The 22713-nt window shown below is 44.6% G+C and overlaps 1 protein-coding gene across 2 annotated transcripts in view; it reads right to left on the minus strand.

The window, feature by feature from the left end:
• BSCL2 (BSCL2 lipid droplet biogenesis associated, seipin) overlaps window positions 1-22713 on the minus strand; it is a 44046-nt gene that overhangs the window by 17317 nt on the left and 4016 nt on the right. For both annotated transcript variants that reach the window (XM_088480096.1, XM_088480097.1), the window contains exons 3-8: window positions 16017-16098; window positions 15610-15753; window positions 15394-15528; window positions 10032-10129; window positions 1512-1635; window positions 1249-1321 (exon numbers count right to left, since the gene is read on the minus strand). In XM_088480096.1, coding sequence (XP_088336222.1) covers window positions 1249-1321; window positions 1512-1635; window positions 10032-10129; window positions 15394-15528; window positions 15610-15753; window positions 16017-16098 — 656 coding nt within the window. The remainder of the gene's footprint in view (window positions 1-1248; window positions 1322-1511; window positions 1636-10031; window positions 10130-15393; window positions 15529-15609; window positions 15754-16016; window positions 16099-22713) is intronic.

A 22713-nucleotide genomic window follows, 5' to 3' on the forward strand; every position in this document is an offset into this window, starting at 1 on the left:
TTGCCCCCTGCATCAATAATGGCGCTGAGAGTTGTAGTGCTATTTGTTAACTGTATTGTACTGTACTGTTTACTATTTGTGGTGCCCTATAATTAAAGTGTAATAATAATAAAAATAAAAAATGGCATACAAGGCTTTGTGATGCTGCAGACAAGTCCTTGCCTAATGGAGTGAGCAGTAGTTTCACAAGAACATGTTTTAAGTGGAGGATACTCCAAAGGCAGAAATATATCTTTCATGGTCCCATTCTAAAGGGTGCGTACACACGTAGCGATTTTAGAGTCTTTTGAATGATAACGACATCGTTACCATTGAAATCGCTCATTTAAAAAGGTCCCTACCAACTTACCAGCGATGTGTGGCCACGTACGGACGACAGCGATATTGTCCATCGGCCATGCATGCTGGTTAACTTGCTCGATTTCAAGCAAGTTACTATAGGGACCCGCGGTCGACGACCGCGGGTCGCTATAGTCATCCGTAAGTTGGTGGTGTGCTGGATGATCTATATTGATCATCCAGCATACCAGGGAGGGGGCATAACGATCTGCCAGTGATATCGTATCACTGACAGATCGCTACGAGTGTACGCATCATGATGCTGCAGAACATGTTAGTGGAACTTCATGCTAGAAGCCTGTGTTTCCTGTATGTGTCATATGGGTGTATCCTATATGCTACTGATTATGACTATATCATATCATACTATTGTGGTAATATACAGAAAATAAAGATTATTTTCCAGTGAAGACTAAAGGGAAATGTACTGTTTGCAATTGTTAAATATATGAAGAAGGTGGACACTTACTATCAATTTGATTTTATCTTAGTTACAGTACAAGGGGTTCAGCACAGTGTCCAACTGTGATAAAAGATTATCCTTTCCATCAGTGCGAGTTGCTAATTGGATTGCAAAATGAATTCGCTATGTAAATTCAAAGTGAAAATAGCAACTCGCACCTAATAGGATTGACCCCTAAGAGTTGGTACACCATCTAACTTCTGATCACACTTTATGTGGCAAAGAATCCCAGATCATGTACAAGTACAATGCTACAGATAGAATTGCAACATCTTACAACCCATGGTAGTGATTGTGTGACTACAGCAGACATCAGCACCATGCAATATTTATATCATTTATATTGACCAAAGCATTTGGTAGTGCAATTCAAGTATAACTCACTATGCCTATGAGAAATTATAGAAATACAAACTTATCAATGTATAGAACAGATGTGACCTCACCTGGTTGAGGGGGCCCAATTCCTTGTGTCTCCGTCTGCCTCCTATCTGCGCTACCACCGCTCCTTGGCCTTGTCTGCGGGGAAAACGTGTAAGTAAACAGAATTCCATCCCCTGTAGTTACCTGTTATTTCTTGTACCTATCATTTGGTTATTTCACCAGCTCATATTATTTCTATGATGGAGAATGTGTTCCGGTCTTCCAATATTTTGTCATCTATTATTAGGTAAACAATTGCTACTTCCAGTTTATTCCTCAGACTCACCCGCACACGAGATCTTCCAAAACCCCACTGCAGATAGCTCAGCAAAACCAGGACATTCATGAAGATAAAGTTGCTGGAAATGCCAATTACAGCAGACATGACCGGGAAATTGTACAAGAGATACCTGCAAAGATACAGAGAATGGAGTATGAGGAGACACTGCAGGAACCCTGGATAGAAGGCACATCGTAAGCAGTTACTGGTCGTCGTACAGGTGACAGGAACCTCTAGATAAAGAAACATTGCCTAATTTGTATATGTAGCTCTTACAACCGGCATATATGACAAACTACATTCTCTTGTTGCTTTAATTCATTGCTATGGTTTGGACTTCTGCCATTTCTGTTTGCATACAAATCTATAAATGCCACTTTGCTATTCATTAATGATGAGTGTAATGTATTTGATGGCACTGGACAGCTGATATTTTCGATTTGGTCTTTTGGCAAACTCATCATGGACTGTCAGCATTTCATACAAAAGAAAATGCTTACATTCCCAGAAAACATAGCTGTTAATGGAAGAGATCACACACATTGCAATCACATTAAATGGGACATCTAACCAATATTTTTTCACCTAGGTTATTTTTTTACATTATAGTGGGTGGCTTTCCCCCATAGGGGTCAATTCAATTAGGCGCGAGATTACAAAAGAGTTTGTGTCATGAAACTAGCAGACATTGAATGAATGCGCACCCAAAAGAAATGAGAGATTCAATTAGAGAGACCAATTCTTGGCAGTCTGTCATGCTCTGGCAACTAAAAAACACTTTACCACCTCTCTGGTGTCTGTCCAGGCTAGCGATGAGGTCCGCTCGTTCTGTGCATCACTCCAGGATAGAACAGAGGTCCGCTCACGCTGCACATCGCTCCCAGCTGGTGCTGAGGTCTGTCTGTGCTGCTCCTGCCCCGGACGCTCAGTGTCCTGTTACGGAGCATGGAGATGGCTCTTCCCAGCATGATGGCACACAAGCTGCACGCCAGAGTTCCCTACTAAACCATAGTATGGACGTAGACATGTTGGACTCGGTCACCTGACGCTCTTACTCCACTGAAAGCTCTGCTCCCAGACCAGCTGATCGCAGCATCCAATCCCTGGGGATCCTCCACTATAAATTCTAATTCCAGACTGGCCTCTGTTGCCATGAAAAAGTGGGGAAGCCATCCTGGACCACCAAAAAAATTGGCAACTGAGATAGCAGGACAATATAGAAGACTGTCAGTGAGGGTTGGGTATGACAACCTGGTAATGCCAGAGGTCAGAATCCCAGCGGCGTAATCCAGATGGTGCAATCCCAACACATGCAGGTAATTAACCCCCCCCTCAGCCTAACAGTGTCATCCTGCAGCCTAACACTAAAGGTGCACACACAAAACAACTTTTTGAACGATTATCGATAACGCTATCATTTATGGTTCAATTGTTGAAAAAAAATAGTTCACTTTGAGTTAAAACGATGAACGATTATCGTTCACGTTTGTAGTTCAGTCAGACTGACCAACTCAACGATTTTCAGTAAGGGAATATGCAAAAATAGTTTGTAATTAAAAAAAAAAAAAAAATGTTTATTACATTTAGTAAATGAACTATTTTAGTAAACTATTTTCGTTCATTTTTTCAAGGGAAAAATGAACGAAAATAGTTTACTAAAATCGTTCATTTACTAAATGTAATAAACATTTTTTTTTATAATAATTTACCAAATCATTGTGTGTATGCACCATTACACTCAGTTGGGTTTGCAGCTGTTGGGATTCTGGTGCCGGAATACTGACTTCAGTTCAGGATTTCGGCGTCGGGAATCTGTCTGCCGGCATTGCCTGCGCTAGGATGGCGCCTACATACCGTTAGTGGCCATAAGGAAAATACTGGAGGTTCTTAAAAGGTGTCAAATGACTGATGTCTGCTTGAAAAATTATGGCTATCAAGTATTTTCAGCATTTTGGGGTACAGAAAAGGTCTGTGTTTTATACAAGTTTGTAAAAAGTTGGGACAAACATACCTGTCATCTGCAAGTCAAACACTCCTCTATTATCAATACAACACCCCCACATCATTTACACCTCCACGTACCTGTCCCACATCATTTACACCTCCACATACCTGTCCCACATCATTAACCCATTATTGAACTTTTTAGAGAAATTCACCTAAAAAAAAACAAAACAAACATTATGCTATTTAAACCCTTCTGTAAGAACGGCTTGCAGGACCCAACTCGCACCTAAATGAATTGACTCCATAGTATTTTACTGGGATTATAAATGCAGTTGGAGACACACATACACATGGACAAATCCCTGGTAGCACCTTGTCAATAATACAAAAGGAGAACATACCAGACTGACACCAGAAGGAATACATTATTAAACAACCAGGATATTCAAAAGTGAAGCTAGGGATAAGCCCTCATCACTTTGTCATCTCGTAAATTTCAATGAACATCTTTGTCCGATTGAGGTTTGTGATACTTAAGTATGTGGCTAGATTTGGGGGGAGGGGGTGACTTCTGTAGTTGTATTCTGTGCCTATATATTATATTGAAAGAGGTAAAAATTTTAAAACTGGGCATCCATTCTCGTATTTGTGCCACCCTTATTGTGGGGCCTACATTATGGTCCATATAGACTTTTCTACATAGGAAACGCAAAGGTTGGACAATAACAAGAAAAATAAAACCAGGCACTCTATACCAAACACATGTGTAACAATAAACTTGGAAAATTGATACAATCCTAGTCTATAGCTGCTATCAAGAGATGGGTATAGTCAGGTGCATAAATATTGGGACATTGACAGAATTTTCATATTTTGGCCTCTATTCACCACCACAAAGGCTTTGAAATGAAACAAACTAGATGTGCCTTAACTGCAGACTTTCAAGTTTAATTTGAGGGTAGTTACATCCAAATCAGGTGAAAGGTGTAGGAATTACAACAGTTTCTATATGTGCCTCCCACGTTTTAAAGGGGCCAAAAGTAATGGGACAAACTAAACAATCCTAAATCTAACTTTCACTTTTTAATACTTTGTTGCAAATCCTTTGCAGGCAATTACAGCCTGAAGTCTGGAACGCTTAGACATCACCAGACACTGTTTCATCCCTGGTGATGCTCTGCCAGGCCTCTACTGCAAAGGTCTTCACTTCCTGCTTGTTCTTAGGGCATTTTCCCTTCAGTTTTGTCTTCATCAAGTGAAATGCATGCTCAATCGGATTCAGGTCAGGGGATTGACTTGGCCATTGCATAACACTCCACTTTTTAGCCTTAAAAAACTCTTTGGTTGCTTTTGCAGTACGCTTCAGGTCATTGTCCATCAACACTGAAGCGCCGTCCAATGAGTTCTGAAGCATTTGACTGAATATGAGCATATAATATTGCCCGAAACACTTCAGAATTCATTCTGCTGCTTTTGTCAGCAGTCACATCATCAATAAATACAAGGGCAGCCATACATGCCCATTGGCAGCCATACATGCCCAAGCCATGACACTACCACCACCATGCTTCACTGATGAGGTGGTATGTTTTGGATCATGAGCAGTTCCTTTCCTTCTCCATACTCGTCTCTTCCCATCACTCTGGTACAAGTTGATCTTTGTCTCATCTGTCCATAGGATGTTGTTCCAGAACTGTAATGGCTTTTTTAGGTGTTGTTTGGCAAACTCTAATCTGGTCTTCCTGTTTTTGTGGCTCACCAATGGTTTACATCTTGTGGTGAACCCTCTATATTCACTCTTGTGAAGTCTTCTCTTGATTGTTGACTTTGACACATATACACCTACCTCCTGGAGAGTGTTCTTGATTTGGCCAACTGTTGTGAAGGGGTTTTTCTTCACCAGGGAAATAATTCTTCTGTCATCCACCACAGTTGTTTTCCGTGGTCTTCCGGGTCTTTTGGTGTTGCTGAGCTCTCTGGTGTGTTCTTTATTTTTAAGAATGTTCCAAACAGTTGATTTGGCCACACCGAATGTTTTTGCTATCTCTCTGATGGGTTCGTTTTGATTTTTCAGCCTAATGATGGCTTGCTTCACTGATCGTGACAGCTCTTTGAATCTCATATTGAGAGTCGACAGCAACTGATTCCAAATGCGAATGTCACACCTAGAATCAACTCCAGACCTTTTACCTGCTTAATTGATAATAAAATAACAAGGGAATAGCCCACACCTGTCCATGAAATAGCTTTTGAGTTGATAGTCCCATTACTTTTGGCCACTTAAAAAGTGGGAGGCACATATAGAAACCGTTGTAATTCCTACACTGTTCACCTGATTTGGATGTAATTACCCTCAAATTAAATCTGAAAGTCTGCAGTTAAAGCACATCTTGTTTGTTTCATTTCAAAGCCATTGTGGTGGAGAATAGAGGCCAAAATATGATAATTCTGTCAATGTCCCAATATTTATGCACCTGACTGTATATGCCTCTACCTATAAAGAACAAATAAGGAGCAAAAATATATAGACAGCGCTACTTGACAGAATTATTTATTACTTAACAAATACCATATGAATTATTAATATAAGTGGAACAGTGTGGACAATTAAAAATGAATGAGTTTATGTAACCGGCCGGTATAACCACTCATTAACAAAAAAAGCTAAAAAAGAAATAAATTTATAAATCCATAATAAAATCAATAGATCATGTGTTTCTGACTAGAACTTAGTGGACTCTAATAACAATCAGGCAGAATTGTAGTAAACATCAAAGGCTAATTTACTGTGTAGATTAGTAATAACCCAGGCAAGCTATTTGTAAGAAAAAACAGAAATGGCTATTGGTGTTACAAACCCATCATAAGTGGTTTGTGCCAAAAGGAATAGCAAGCATGAATATATCCCAGGCTCAGATTTTCAATACAGAGTATATGTTTAGTTCATGCCCAAAGCAAAGAATGTCAGTGAAAGATTCTCACAGACAACTCCATAAATTGATTTGTAATGCGATTAGGATTTGGTATGCATGCGTCCAGACTTCAGTTCTGTTGCTATAAGACAGATGTTAGTTTATGCCCAGAGTGTTAGTAGGCATTCCAACAAGCGAGCGATCAGATCCCTTTTATGGAGACAGGCACCAGTAGGGTTGTTCCCTTAGAAAGTTCAGGAACACAGCCTGTTAACTTATTTGTTCTGTACGCACAATTCTCCCGGGAGATGAAATGAGTGTTACCAACCAGCTGGCTGAAGGTGTTTGAGGAACATACATTGTTAATGGCACCAGTAAATTGAGACCCAAAGGCTAAGGCTACGGGTACCCACGTAAAGATTTTCTGTCCAACCATACAACTAGTTGATTGGTTGGAAAGAAAATCTGGTAACGTATGGGAGTAAATGATGATCAGCAATTTGCTCCTAAATGCCAGAAAATAGATGAAAATGGTCGTCAGACAAGTTTGTTAAACGTTTGATCTAAACAATTTGTTCAAACAGTTTTTGTCCATTTTCCAGCGTTTGGGAGCAAATTGCTGATTGTCATTTGCTCTCATACCTTACCAGATTTTCATTCCAACCAATCAACTAGTTGGATGGTTGGACAGAAAATCTTTACGTGTGTATGCAGCTTTACCTTACATTTTACTAAATTAGGACAGGGTACTATGAAGTAGGCTTTGCCCCCGGCAAGTAAGCTGGAGACCACACCAGACACTTTAGAGATTTTGTCCCTTAAGGATTCCAGTAGAAGTACCTCACTGACATCTTAGCACTATGGGCCCAATTCAGAGATATACATAAACCTGATGTTTTACGTACATTTATGATGGTTAGATATCTGCACTGTGCAGGTCTCTTTCTGAGACTACGGTCACAGTGCCCCTAAGCCGCATGACATGCTGCAGCCATTTGGGGGCAGGTACGGTGTGGCGCTGGACTGCGATCTACGCTCGATTTACTGGAGACATGAATAGCCCAGCCATCCTGAGTAACCTGAGGGTTGGACATAATCACCTATATTAAGATAATTATACTTCCTAGGCTTCTGTCCTTCCTTCAAACCCTAGACTCCCCACTGAAGTGTTCTCCCAACAAAAAAATACTTTAGGATTTAGATTAATGGAGCAAGGTCTGGATGGCCAACCTCTTTTGCAATTGGTCACAGCTGCATCAGTAAGAAAAAAAAAAAAAAAAAAAGTGTCCAGGTTAAAAACCAGGAACTCAGGCCAAAAGAAAGGCTGCACTTCCAGAAGTCTTGTCAAGCAACGGCCGCAAGCTCAATGGACACTACTGCTCCCTCAAAAAGTGATTTGGTCCTGGTGCTATAAAGCATGTCACGTATCCCCATCTCCCCTAGTTCCATAATGGGCCAACCCAGCCGTCCCTCTGGGTCTATAATGTCTTGGACGGCTCTAATGTTAACTAAAATAGGTAAATGTTTTTTTAAATGAATTAAGGTGGGGGGTATTATTACTACAATTTTTGGACCTACAAGAGTGGCAATGGTTGTAAATGGGATAGCTCCATCAGTACCAGCAGATAAGGTCTTTTTTTCTAAAAAGTTAAAACCACTATCTACATTAGTAAATCTTTGCCTCCACAAACCTCTAATTCAAGGGTCTCATCTCAACCTAAATACTACCAGGTTGATGTTGCCTTTCAAATGACTGCGACTTTAAAACATTGAGCAGTCTCGCACAGTACCCGCCAATGCCTGAAGTCCGCAGGCTATTACATTCACCCCAATATGTCTGAACAACATTGATCACAGACATATCGCATCTGCTCTGCAGCACAGCCGATATAGATACTATTTATATAGATCACATCCGGCTGTGTGTTCGGGAGACCCGCCAGCCGTCAGTACACTTGTTGCAGGGACTGTCAGTGCAGACACATTAAGCAGCAGATTGCCAAGTGTGTATTGGCTTACCAATCTACCGCTTGGTCTGCAGATCCCTGGGTCGGTGGATAGGTCGTCCTGGTGTGTAGACACCTTAATATTGGGTATACACTGGGCGATATATATTGTCCGTTCAATCGAACAGACGATATATCGCAAGCGCATCGTCGGGTATGTACCGTCCGATATATCTGCCAACCATACACTTGCTGCAGTGACCGAAACACAGCTGGGCGAGTAAATACAAATGCCCGCCCAGCTGTGATATCAGGACGACATGTCAGGTGGCCAATCGGTTAAGTGTGTATACTTACCGGAATCGGCTGCTCGGATGACACGACGGCCAGTTGGCCATCAAGTTGACCTAGTGTGTACCCAAGTCTCTCTTGCAGATTGATTGTGTGTTGTTGCATACAATGCACTGATATTTAAAAAAATAAATACACAACTTAAAAACTTTCTACATTAAACAAATAATTTTGCTATTTTTCCCCAATGCCTTTTTTGGATACCATATAAGATCGAGGATATGTGATATATAGCACCTGCATATTTATTTTGTACATGAAATTTGTTTTACACATTTGTTTTAAATGGTGTGTGTGTGTGTTCTCTCTCTATCTGCTGTAAATGTTTGTTTCTTCCCCACCATCATGCTTTGTTGTTTAGCATTATTTTTTACTTATTGAATGTATTTCTAGCAGGGCCGGATTAAGGCTTGTGGGGGCCCTGGGGCACCTAAGTTGTGGGGGCCCCCACCAAGCCACTTGGAGCCTACCCCACTCCCCTGCCACACATTAAACACGCACACACATTTAATATATATGTAGCAAACATATATTTTATATAACTTACACACTAACACACACTAGCACATATATACACACTAACACAATATACACACAAACTATATACAATAACACACACAAACTGTATATACAACACAAACTGTATACAATCACACAGTATACACACAAACTGTATATACAATAACACATATTATATATACATACACATAACAGTACACACACACACATTTTATACAGCTGCGGCTCCCTTCATTAGGCTCCGCCCCCTCGCGGCGAAATCCCGCGATTCGCGGGTCATATGGGGGCGGGGCTTGTATTGGCTCCGCACCCACATTGGCCACGCTAGCAGGGGAAATAGTTCTGTCACTGTCAGCGTGCCGTGCTCTAGTGGTGGGGGCCCTGGGACGACTGCCCCTGACGACCCCCCCTTAATCTGGCCCTGGTTACTAGTTAAAACAAGTAACTGGGCATGGAGATGTGGCAGGCATACCAGAATACTAAATAGACTGCCCTCTAGTTTGAGAATACCAAGCAGCGAGGTATGTTTTCGCATTTTACATGATGCAGTTAAAAAAAAAAATAATAATAAATTTGAAGATAGTGCAGGGGACATTTATACAAACTAGGAGCACTGTCTGCACCAAATGTATACACCCACATTTTCATAAATTGACCTCCTGCCCACATTTCCTAAAGATTCTCTTACGCACCAAGGTACGAGCAGGGCAGGGATTGAAGAAATCATACATCCAGATTTTATAATTATTTAGCATACATAAACAGCGGACTGCAAATTATTTCATTCAGAGTGGCTTCAGAAAAGGTGACATGCTCATCTGGGTGAAGATATAGGTAGAAAGGCGTCTCACCTGAGTCCAGTGAAGTATGCATGGACCCGCAGCTCAGCATTGTATATTTGTATGCGGACACTCTGGATTTCTATCACTGCCCCTGTGGTTGGGACATACTGCAAAAACAAAAATAAGAGAGTTACCTTTGTTAACCCTTTTTCTTCAAGGTCAATAGGGTCCACCATTGTGGGAAATGTGGTTGGAGTGATCCAAGCACCAAACAGTTAAGTTTTCAGCTCCCAAGATGCCTCTGGTCCTCCTCCACATATACCCCACTCCTGGCCACAGGCATTCAGTTTTGTAAACAAGCCCAAGGCAGGAGCAGAAAAAGAGGAGAAGGAAGGACAATGTACACCAGAAACACACTCACAAAGAAGAGGGAATCATGAGAAAAGATTCTTCAACAAAGCCAGGTGCATCAGGGTGGGTGCCCTGTGGACCTCGAAGAAAAAAAAGAAAAAAAAAAGTTAACAAAAAAAAGGTAAGTCTACCATAACTCTTAAATTTCATCTTCAGGGTCCATAGGGGGTCCACAGAGATCACAATGGGGATGTCCTAAAGCGTGAGGGTGGGGACGCTCTGCCGCCAAAAGGAAGCATCCTGAGAGGCAAAGATATCATAGGCATAGAACCTAAGAAAGGTGTGGACAGAAGACCACGTGGCCGCCTTGCACAAATGTTCAGCAGAGGCACCACGTTGAAACACCCACAATGGTCCCACAGACCGAGTAGAATGGGGTCAACGTGTTTGGAACAGGGAGATCAGTCTGCATGTAAGCCTGAGAGATAGTCATGCGCAGCCATCGAGCCAGAGTCTGTTAGCTTGCCAGCCTAGTTTGTGAAAACCATACAGCACAAAGAGAGTCTGATTTTCTAAAAGAGTTTGTACGATCCACATAGATACGGAGAGCACGAACCACATCCAGGGAGGCTTCATCTGCAGAAAGGTCTCAAGAAGGAAAGCTGGAACCACAATCTCTCCATTCACATGAAATACGGGATACTACATTAGGAAGGTTACCCTGCCCGTGTACAGAGGACAGCTCTATCCTGGTGAAAAATCAAAAAGGGGGAGCGACAAGAGAACACTGCCAAATCAGAGACTCTGCAGGCAGTAGATTTTAAGTGCTTGACAGCAAAGACTCTTTTCGTCCTTGGTATCTCCTCTGAGTCCAGAGGTTCAAGTGGGGGAGCCTGTAGCCCCTTGAGAACCAAAGACAAATCCCTAGGTGCCACTTGAAGGGACAAAGAGGTAGCTGAACTCGAAGAACACCGTAAAAAAAAGTTCTAACATCCAGCAGAGAAGCGATCCTTCGCTGGAAACAAACTGACAGCGCAGAAACCTGTACTCTCAGGGTGGCCAGGCGGAGATAGAGATCTAACCCAGCCTGGGGGAAAGAAAGTACCCGGGAAACCCTAAAAACCTTTAGGGTCATACTTTCTGTGGAAACACCATTTACCAAAAGGAGTGCCAAACTCTGTAATAGATGCAGGCAGAGGAAGACTTTCGTGCCCTAAGCATCGTCTGAATTACAGAGCCGGAGAAACCTTTGGCTCTTAAGATTGAAGACTCAAGAGCCAGGCCGTCAAAGACCAATGAGGTAGGTCAGGATGCAAGCAGGGACCCTGCGCTAACAGATCCGGCCCATAGAGGAATAGGAAATTGAGTGGCTATGGCTAGACTCCGTAAGTCGGAGAACCAATGGCGTCCGGGCAAAGCAGGAACTACAAGTATTACTGTGCAGTCTTCCTGCTTGAAATTCCTGAGGACCCTTTGTAAGGGAGAAATCGGAAGAAAAGAGGTACACACTAGCTTGAAGTTCAAAATCAGTGCGTCAACGAAGGTGGCTGAGGGGTCTCTGGTCCTGTACCCGTACCTGGGTACCTTGTTAGTTGTGACGTGATGCCATGAGGTCTACTTCTGGTAGGCCCCATTTGTTCACCAGGAGTTCATGTTCACTTTCCGGCATATATGTCCTGACGACTTAGGAAGTCCGCTTCCCAGTTGAGGACTCCCGGGATGAATATTGCCGAGATAGCCGGAAGATGACGTTCTGCCCAGATCAGAATGTTTGCCACTTTCCTCATGGCTGTCTGACTTTGTGTGCCTCCCTGATTGAGATAGGCTACTGTGGTCGAGTTGTCAGACTGGCTATGGACCGGCCTGCCTTGGAGGAGGTCCTGTGCCAGAATGAGCGCTTTGTATACTGCATGAAGCTCCAAGATATTTATGGGCAGGTGACTTTCCCAAATTGTCAATCTTCCCTGAAGAGTATGATGACCTGTCAATGCCTCCCATCCACGAAGACTGGTGTCCGTGGTGAGGAGTAACCAATTTGGAATCCAAAATGGACGACCTTTGTCCAGATGAGACTTTTGCAGCCACCGAGAGAGCCGAACCTCCAGAATGAGAAGGATCCTCTGGGACTGTACTAGCTGATACTGCCCGTTCCGCAGGGATAGAATCAATTGTTGCAGAGGCCTGGAGTGGAACTGAGCATATTCCACCATGTCGAAGGTGGATACCATTGACCCCAGGACCTGCATCGCTAAAAGAATGGATACCCTTCGCTTGCGGATGAGTTTGTGCACTCGCAATAATACGGTTGATATCTGGTCCCTTGGCAGAGACACCATTTGTGCCTGAGAATCCAGGAGTGACTACAGATGTACCATGCGCTCTATTGGAGAAAGGGAGGACTTCTTCCAAATGATGATCCAGCCATGCGTCTTTAGGCAGGCAATGGTCAGTTGGAGATGGTGTTGTAAAACAGCTGGAGACTGTGCCAATATTAGGAGGTCATGCTTCTGACTCCCTGACACCTGAGGTGGGCCTTCGTAACTGCCAACATTTTGGTAAAGACAAGAGAGGCCGTTGACAGACCAAAGGGCAGTGCCTGAAATTGGTAATGTTGCTGCAGAACAGCAAACCGAAGAAATAGTTGGTGGGATGGCGTAATAGGCACATGCAGATAACATTCCGAATGTCCAGGGAAGCCATAAAATCCCCAGATTCCATTGCCAGAACAATTGGCCGAAGACTCTCCATACAGAACTTGGGTACACTGATAAAACTTGTTGATGGTTTTCAGATTTAGATTATGGCGATTGAGACCCATTTGGTTTCTGAATCCAAAACACATTGGAATAATTCCTGTGGTTTAACAAGAAAGGGGTTATTCACTCCTGCATGCAACAGGGAGTAAATGGCCTCCTGGAGGGCCAAGGCCTCGATATGGGGGGTGTCTGATGGGGGAGTTGCACAAAATAAATTCGGGGGGGGGGGGGGGGGGGGGAGGGGAACCGGAAAAGGGCTTGGAGGCTGGACGACTGGCCCCCCCTACCCTCCCAGGACCTTAGTTTTCGGCTTGGTGGTTCTGCAAGAACTAGACCAGTGTTGGCCAACCTTGACACTCCAGCTGTTGTGGAACTACATAACCCAGCATGCACTGCTACAGTTTTGCTATTAGGGCATGCTAAAACTGTGGCAGGGCATGCTGGGATATATAGTTCCACAACAGCTGGAGTGTCAAGGTTAGCCAACACTGAACTAGACTGTCTGGAGAAAGAATGTCACTTTGCTCTTCCCTGAGGGGGAAAGGAGGACTGCCTAAGCTTAGATGTAGCGATTGATGGCAACCCGTCAAGCTGCCAGAGTAGCCACTATCTTATCCAATTCTGCTCCAAATAGTATGTTTCCAGAGAAAGGCAGGAATGCAGGGCCTTTTTGGATCCCGTATCTGATTTCCAGGGCCTTAACCAAAGGGCTCTCTACAAGCAACAACCGAAGCTGTCTATGCTTTAGAATCCAGGAGTCCAGCATCTATTGCAGCTTCTCCCAAATAAGAGACAGTTTCCCGTATGTGGGAGATATATGCCAGCTGTTCTCTGGTAGCATCTGGTAGAGTGTCTTCCAATACCCCCGTCCATTCTTCAACAGCCTTGGATACCCAGGCCGCAGCCATAGCCGGCCAGGTAACTGCTCCAGTCAATGAAAATACTGATTTAAGACAGGTTTCAAGTCTTCTATCTGTGGGTTCGTTAAGGGAAGATGCGGACGGTACAGGCTCCTGACTATATGAGTCACATGAGCATCCACAGTACGAGGGACTTCCCACTTTGTACATTCGGTAGGTGGGAAAGGATACAAAGATGGTAATCTTTTTGTAACATGGAACAGTTTATCAGTACTCCTCCATGCTTCCCCCATGAGTTCAGTGAAATGCTCAGACTTACGATACTCAGCTTTTACCACCTTCTGGTGTTTAAACACTGGAGCCATAGGTCTAGGAGCTGGCTCGTCATCCTCTATATAGGATTGATTTGACCGCCCTCATTAAAGAAGGGATATCCACTGTAGAAGGAAGGTCCTCCTTTCCTGAGACAGATCCTGAAGTACCCAGCGCATCATGTGACTCCTCCGGTGATGCGTTCGAATCTACATGCTGGGCGGACTGACAAAATTATATCGTCCACATAGGTGCTTTAATGGCTACCGGTCGGTTTGAATACAACATTTGCTGAAACGCAGCAGTTGACTGAGCCGTACTCTGACTAGAGTGGGCAGAAACATCCATCCAGGAAGGATGTATAGGGGGAGCAAACATAGCAAACTGGAACTGTTGTGGGTATCCCATTATGGGAGGCATCGTGGGAGCCAAACGATCCACTAGCTGCGTCATAACCTGACACAAGAAGGACACCCAGGGTGGCTTCTGTACTGGTGAAGGTGGTTCTTTATAACAAATAGCACACAAACCATCCTGTATAAAATCCTGAAGGGACAAGCCCGCCAAACAGCTTTTACATGAAACCAGCACCGGGTCTCAGCCTCCTGTTTACCCTTACCCATAATAAATAAGTGTAAATGCCTTCACAAGTATCAATAAATGTGAAGTACAATAGAGGAAAATAAATAAATTGGGACTGCAACATCCACCTGTTAGAAGGTGCCACTGATCATGCCACACCAAACAAACTGAATGCCTGTGGCGGGGTATATGTGGAGGAGGACCCGAGGCATCCTGGGAGCTGAAAGCTTAACTGTTTGGTGCCTGAGTCACTGTAAACACATTTCCCCCATGGTGATCCCTGTGGACCCCCTATGGACCCTGAAGAAGAAAGTCAAAAGTTTAACAGCAGGGTAGAAACAGTGCAACTAATAAGGGGGGATGCAGAAGGGGGCAAGAAAATGAAACCACCTCTCGGCAAGGAAGTAAAACAAAAGAAGAAATAGAAACGGTGAGAGAAGGATAAGGGATTGAGTGAGTGCAGAATTCCAATAGAAAACAAACAAAATTGAACAATTCCAAAAACTGGGATAAATACAAATTTTAAAACTATGATACAAGTACCGAATGAGGTTTCAGGAGAATACCAACCGAATCTTCTCGATATTCAGAGTGCAGCTCAACTTCAAGAGATTGCTTCTGCTCATATAGCCCAGAGAGCAACAGAGGCAGAAAGGCCAGAGTCTCTACAGTTCTCAGGAGTGGAGATTTGTAGTGCAGCATTGCCTGGGGAGAGAAAGACATGGTCGCAGTGAAACAAGGAAAGTATGGACATTGGAAAGTGACAGACGAGGGGCAGCGACTCACTGATCGAGCTGTGTAAGAGATATGCTTCCCTCCTCGTGTATAGCAGGACATTGAAACCATAAACATCCCAAGATCCTGATTAACTGAAGACTCTGGAACCTGAAGCTCCAGGGATATGCGGTATGGCTGTCCGTACATAAGTACCTAATGGAGAAGAGAAAAGATTAACAAGGACATACAGAAAATACATTGGTTCATACTCAAGACACTGAAGCCCATAGAAACAACAGCACATTTTATAGAGTGTGTAAATAGCAACCCCTTGCTGGCGTACTGGACACAGAGGTGATACAATAATTATTAAAAGGTTTCTAAACAACTATTATTATTATATACCTATTTGCAAAGGAAAGACATGGACAAGATGAAGTATCTTAGAATACTGATCACATGACATTTCTTCTTACCCGGTCACGGTTATTCCTCAATAGAGACACATTAGCTGTGGGGAAGGAGCATAGGATTCCAGGTGGCGGGTTACAAGTAGAACTGAAAATAAGAAAATTATAGTTATACAAAATGCGTCAGTCGTCACATACTTACCTGACAAAAGAATACAAGATGTAAAGGAGGGTATCCATTTGCTGACAATGAAGGACTGTAGGTTAACGATATAGTTATTGTTCATTATACTGTGCAGTGCCCATACTGAACGATATGTTGTTCAGTGCAGGCACCCTCCCTCATCCTCTGAACACGCTCAACTTGACAATATCTTCAGTTTGACCATCATGTTTAGACGATGAGCGATAACGACAAGCGGGAGCGCACATCGCTGGTCATTGCCGGCATATCCACTGCACGATTAATGAACGACGGAACGATAACGTTATCGTTACATTCATGGCTCCCTACTATAAAGACGGCCAAGACAGGGGTTGCGGGGTGCATGTAGACTTGGAAAAAGTACGGTAAAGCTGGTAAACACAAAATGCACCTAGAAATTATCCCTAAAAAGGCACAAATGCATCCATTTGGAGGGAGATGACTTGCTGGTACTCAAACTGTGTTACAAGTTGCAGGCTGACGATGATGGCGGCCACTGGTCACACCTGATTTACTGAACACATCCAAGTCTCACCCAGTTATGCAAACATTGTGAATCTGCTGCGATCTAATAGCAGGATTACAGTGTATTGAACACTTGTTATTAAAAAATAAAACATCTTTCCTACTCTGAGAAGGGGAAGGCTGCTGATCTATTGACTCGAAAAAGGTTTTGTAGTTGCATCTTGTCCGAATTGCAGTTAACAGGCGCCATGCAACTTGGATACTTTTTTTTTTTTTAATCTCCTCTTTCTAGCCATCATAACGTGCGGAAATTGTGTACCTGGTTTTTGAGAATCTTTTGCGCTCGCAGTGGGCACACCATCTGTTGTATTCCTGGCACATCTATTAGTGGTATGGGGAAGGAGGAGCATTTGCTACTCAAGTGGAAATGATTACATCTCGTTTTTGCGACCGACTGCTCATGTAACAAAAAGGAGAGTTATGGTAAAACTTACCCTTGTTAACTCTCTTTCTTCGAAGTCCATAGGGTGCACAGGGAGACAATGGGGTGTGGGGTGGTACTTGGAGGACCGGACACCAACAGCAAAGATTTTTCTATCACAGGATGCTCTGGTCCTTCCAGCCGTGGCATTGTCGAACTGTACTGGCCTGCCCTGAAGCATATCCTGAGCCATAGTGAGGGCTTTGTAGATGGCTCGGAGTTCCATGACGTTGATTGGTAAGATCACTTCGGCTGGATTTCAGCGTCCTTGGAAGGAGTGCTGGCCGGTTACTGTGCCCCACCCTCGGAGGCTTGAGTCCGTGGTGAGGAGTGCCCAGTCCGGGATCCAAAGGGGGACGACCCTTGTTTAAGTGGGACGTATGTAGCCACCAGGATAGGGACAGGCAAATCTCTGGATAGAGACCCATCGTTTGGCATCTGAGCAGATGGGGCAACCCATTCCACCTGGAGAGGATCAGGCGTTGTAGGGGCCTGGATTGGAACTGAGCGAACTCCACAATGTCGAAGGTGGAAACCATGGATCCCAAAGTCTGCATTGCAGAGTGATTGGAGTAACCTGCGCACTCAGTGCTGTAGTGTAGAGATTTTGTCTGCAATCAGGAAGATTCTCTGAGCCTGAGAGACCAGGAAGGCTCCCAGATGTACCACTCTTTGAGAAGGGGTCAGGGAAGACTTTTTCCAGTTTTATCAGCCAACCATGTGTTCGTAGAAAGGCAATGGTTACTTGTAGATGGCGGTGAGGAATATCTGAGGAGCTTGCCAAGAGCAAGAGATCGTCCAAATAGGGGAGCAGTCTGATCCCCTGACGATGAAGATAGGCCGACATAATAGACATGATCTTGGTAAAGACCCGAAAACCTGTAGAAAGCCCAAAAGGCAGTGCTTGAAAATCGGTAATATTGCTGTAGGACAGCAAACCCGGAGATGCTGCTAATGAGAAGGCGCTATAGGTACATGTAGGCAAGTGTCCTAAATGTCCAGATACATGGGCCGCCACAGGAATGAGAGGGAGTATCTGTGGGAGACCACTTCTTGTACCCAGGCGTCTGTGGTGGTCTGACGCCAGAACTGGGCGAACTGAAGAAAATCGGCCTTCCACCCTGGGAGCCCCCAGGGAGAGGCCCACCCAGTCAGGCTGGCTTGTCCTCAGATTTGGTAGGAGGACACCTAGTAGTCCAGGCCTGTTTGGTCCTAGGCTTAGAGGCCTTTGCGGATGCCAACTGCCATGGAAAGGACTGACCTTTAGCTTTCCCCTGGGGACGAAAGGATGACATCCAAGGCTTCGTAGTAGATGCAGAGGGCAAGAAGCAAGAATGCAGTCTTAGAAGCTGCCAAGGTAGTCACAATCTTGTCCAATTCTGGGCCCAACAGGATCTCCCCAGAGTAAGGCAGAAGGAAGTAGCAGATGCCTTGGAAGCTAGGAGACCAGTATCCAAAGCCGCTTTTCCTAAATAGGAGCTTGCATCCCTAATGTGTGAGATGTAGGACAGTGGTTCCATCGAAGCACCAGCGGGAAATGTATCTTCTAGGGCCTCAGCCCAACTGTCAATGGCTTTTGCCACCAAGGCCGTAGCCCTTGTAGGACGAGTAATAGCTCCTGTAAGAGTATATAGACTTCAGGCAAGCTTCAATCCTTCTATGCATAGTCTTCTTTAAGGAGGTTGCTGTATGGATAGGTAAGGTAGCATTCTTAACCAGGCGTGTCACGTGGGAATCTACTGCAGGGAGAACTTCCCATTTAGTGCAATCAGTAGCTGGAAGAGGGTAAAAAGAAATCAAGCATTTAGGCAGCTGAAACCTTTTATTTGGCATATTCCATGCTTCACTCATTAGATCAGATAGCTCATCAGAGTGAGGAAACTCGGGCAAAACTACCTTCTGTCGCTTAAAAAGAGTGGCTCTTTTGCATTAGGAGTGGGTTATATCTCTTCTATTTGAAGAATAGATTTTACAGGGAATCATTATGTAATACCGCCGGATGTATTGCCGGCGGACTAGATACCGACGCTGGAAGACCGAACCGTCAGGATCCTGACTGGGGCTGGTAAGTACCCTAACCCTCCCCTGCCCCCCCCTAACCCTACCTTAGTGGTGCCTAACCCTAACCCCCCCCCTTCCCGCACCTTAAACCTAACCCTCCTGGGGGGGTGCCTAACCCTAACCTCCCCCCAGTGGCACCCAACCCTATGTCCCCCAGGGGGTGCCTAAAACTAACCCTCCCCCCACGGCTAACAGTCCCCACTTACCTTCATTCGGGATGCCGGGCGTCGGGATTTCGGCGTCTGGCTAAAGACAGGCGTCAGTATTTAGATGCCTTTCTTTAGTACAGGTTGGGCTTCCAGCGTCGAGATTCAGACGTCCGGCATTCCGGATGCCAGTAAATGAACTGCATCCCTTTTACAGCTCTCTCAAGTGCAGATATATTGAATTTAGAGGGGGGCTCCTCTTCTCCCGAGGGGGAGTCAGAGTGAGAGAGGTCTGAGTCTTCTGCCTCCCCAGATGATAACTCAGAATCTGATAGCTGGGTGGACTGGGAAGATAACAGCAAGCTTAGTAGGTTTACTAGGTAAGGGTCTCTTCTTTTGCAACATTTGTTGAAAGGCTGTATAGGTATCTGCCAGACTCTGCACTGAGGTAGAAAGTACGTCTACCCATGGGGGAAGCAAAGGATTTGCAGGGAGTACCTGCTGTAGTCATCCCATAGGGGGAGCTACCATAGGGACCGCTAAGTGGTACGCAATTTTTGCCAACACCTGTGAATAAGAAGCTCAGGGGGGGTCCTGAGGAGAGGATGCAGGGGCTGATGGGCCAGGTGCCGTATATCAAGATGCACATAGACCATCTTGAAAGATCCTCTGAAGCTGAGCCTGCTAAACAGGCTGCTTGTTATTCTTGCCTTTGCTAGACATAGCTGCAAGGATAATATAACACAATCTGGCACAGTGCAGTGACCAACCCAGATATATGTACAATATGGCACAATGTAGTGCACAACACAGATATACAGTACGTGACAGCCCTTACAAATACAGGTAGATGTGAGGTACAGTGAACCCCCTATACCTCAGTATTCCAGGGTTTTAAAGGAAAGAAAGGGAAATGTATAAGCTGAGAAAATCAGATAAGAAAATCAGTTGAGAAAAATAGACAGCAGCGCTAGCACAAGTCACATACAATACAGCACATACAAGTTAACTGCAGTGGGAACTAAATTCAACTACACAGGCCGCAGTTGCTGGTAGGAAAGACTGCATTGGAATGGCGCCCTGAGCAGGGGAAGGGGCCGTAGGGAGAGGACCTTCTCCCCTATGCTGATATCAACCAGTGGGTCCCTGGCCTTAGCTGTCCCCTGCGCCAGTATAGGTTATGCCCTGGTGGTCTAGTGGAGTCCCGGACGAACCAGTGTCCACATCAGCGCCTCCAGTCTGTCTTCTGAGACCGGATGTAAGACTGCGCATAGACGCAGGTCCCCGCCCTACCTGTCCTCTTGAATCCCAGATGCAGTCTGGGGTCCGAGGAGCCATGCTCGCTAGGTCCCCCCGGAGCCCCGCCGAGTGTATCTAGCCGATGGCTGGAGTCGCTGCGCCTCAGAGGGGTGATGGAGCAGCAATGCAGATGTCCAGGGGATTGTCTAGCACTGCTTGCTCTGTAGTAAAAAAATAAAAATAAAGCTTGGGCTGCTTAAAAGCAGCCCCACTATTCTAACGGTGATCCAGCTCCTGCCGGACACCAATGAAACTGAGTTTCCTTCAGGCTGGGGGGGGTATAGGAGGAAGGACCGGAGCATCCTGGAATAGAAAAAGCTTTGGCGTTGGTGTCCGGTCCTCCATGTGCCACCTACACCCCATTGTCCAGGACGACATATCGGATCCTGATCACACATCAGAACGAAGTAATGAAAGATCCCTTGCTCCATCCTTCATTACCTGCAATGGGGCCGCAGGAGAGCACATATTGGCCTTACACACTGAGTAATGCGGCCGATAAGTCGTTTCGATTCGTCCAGAAACTCCATATTGTGCCATCATCATCTCAGTGTGTACCCCCAGCTTTAGACATAACAGCGTCCAACTCTGAGGGGGCGATTCAATGGTTTTTTCCCGGAGACCCTCGCATGCGCAGTAGATTCTGGCATGAAGCCAGAATCTACTGCTTCATGCCAGAAGCCAGAATCTACAGCGCTCCCTGCCACTGAGTTGCTGACAGAGAAGAGGGGGCCCAAACGGAGGCTGCACACGGGCCCCCTCCAAACGCCCCTGAGTAAGGGGGACATTAAGTCGTATGCATTTCGACTTGCAATGAAGTAGGCAGAACTGGGATTTAAAGGGGCATTTTCACATAAGTAATATTCACCAGAATTGTGCGCTGTGCAGAGTTGAGTACAGATAAATGTGCATGTTTTCTGACGTATCTTTGCACAAAGGATAGGGCTTGAGCACACCAATAACAGCTATGAAACTAAGCACACGGATAGCGCCAGTTTGGTCAAAATGCGTACAACCCTGCATATGGAAATAAATGCACATTTAGTACTTTGCAATGTGGGAACAATTGTGGAAAACTTGCATTCAACTCTGCATAAGCGCCAAAGAGTGTAGTGTGATTTGCCAAGGTCACAGCTTGCCCTGTCATCATTGCTCTTTACACAGTTTTAATGTTTGCACCAAGGTGTGCTTTGATCTATCTCCTCAGAAAGTTATTACTGAACATAAACAGTGCAGGTTGATAGAGCTGCAGTTCATAACCCTACTGAAAAATACTGTACACTATGTAAACAAAGGTTGACACCATCGCGCAAGCGAAATGCATACAGGTTCCAAATGGCCACTAATGTGGCGGTGTCGACAAGAACACCAGGTAGGGAGGCTCATGCCGTTGCAGTACTACGGAAACGACGAATGTTTTTATCAGGATGACAATGCCACCAGTTATGCTTTCAGGGTAACGCTGGACTGGTGTACAGAAAATTCGGTAACCCGGATTGACTGGCCAGCTCAGAGTCCCAATCTTAACCCCATTAAGAACCTCTGGGGTGAATTGGAGCGACGGGTGTGTTCTAAGCCGACTCGACCTTCAGTGTCACAGTTGGTCACTGTACATAAGGCGGAATGGCAAAACATACTGCCTGCTGTTGTCCAGGAACTTGTGGACAGTTTGCCAAGAAGGGTGTCTGCAGTAATGGGCCTACAAAGCACTGATGTCAATAAAATCTCGATCTATTTGCTGCTAGTGTCTAATCACTTTTGTCTACATAGTGTACAAAAAAAAAATTAAAAAAGAATGTCTTCACATAATATCCATGAATCTAGGAGGTTTAAATATTCATTGACTTTAGAGCAGCAATTCTAACAGCCACTATTTTTAGATACAGTCCTATAGAATTCCTTTTTAATGTCTCTATGGAGTATGGCTTAATGGTGACAGCTCTCAGAATGTCATGTGATTGAAAATAGGGAAGAAGGACGGGGATGGCTTCACTGCGTATAAAGCAGACAAAACACATCGGCGGAAATTTGCTAAATGTTCGTTCTTCAATCCCAGCGATTTTCTGATTTAATAAAGCTCAAACTGAAGGGAAAAGAACACTTTAG

The sequence above is a fragment of the Taudactylus pleione genome, unplaced genomic scaffold, assembly GCF_031769625.1.
Source record: "Taudactylus pleione unplaced genomic scaffold, aTauple2 ptg000250l, whole genome shotgun sequence".
In the NCBI taxonomy this organism is placed as follows: Eukaryota; Metazoa; Chordata; class Amphibia; order Anura; family Myobatrachidae; genus Taudactylus; species Taudactylus pleione.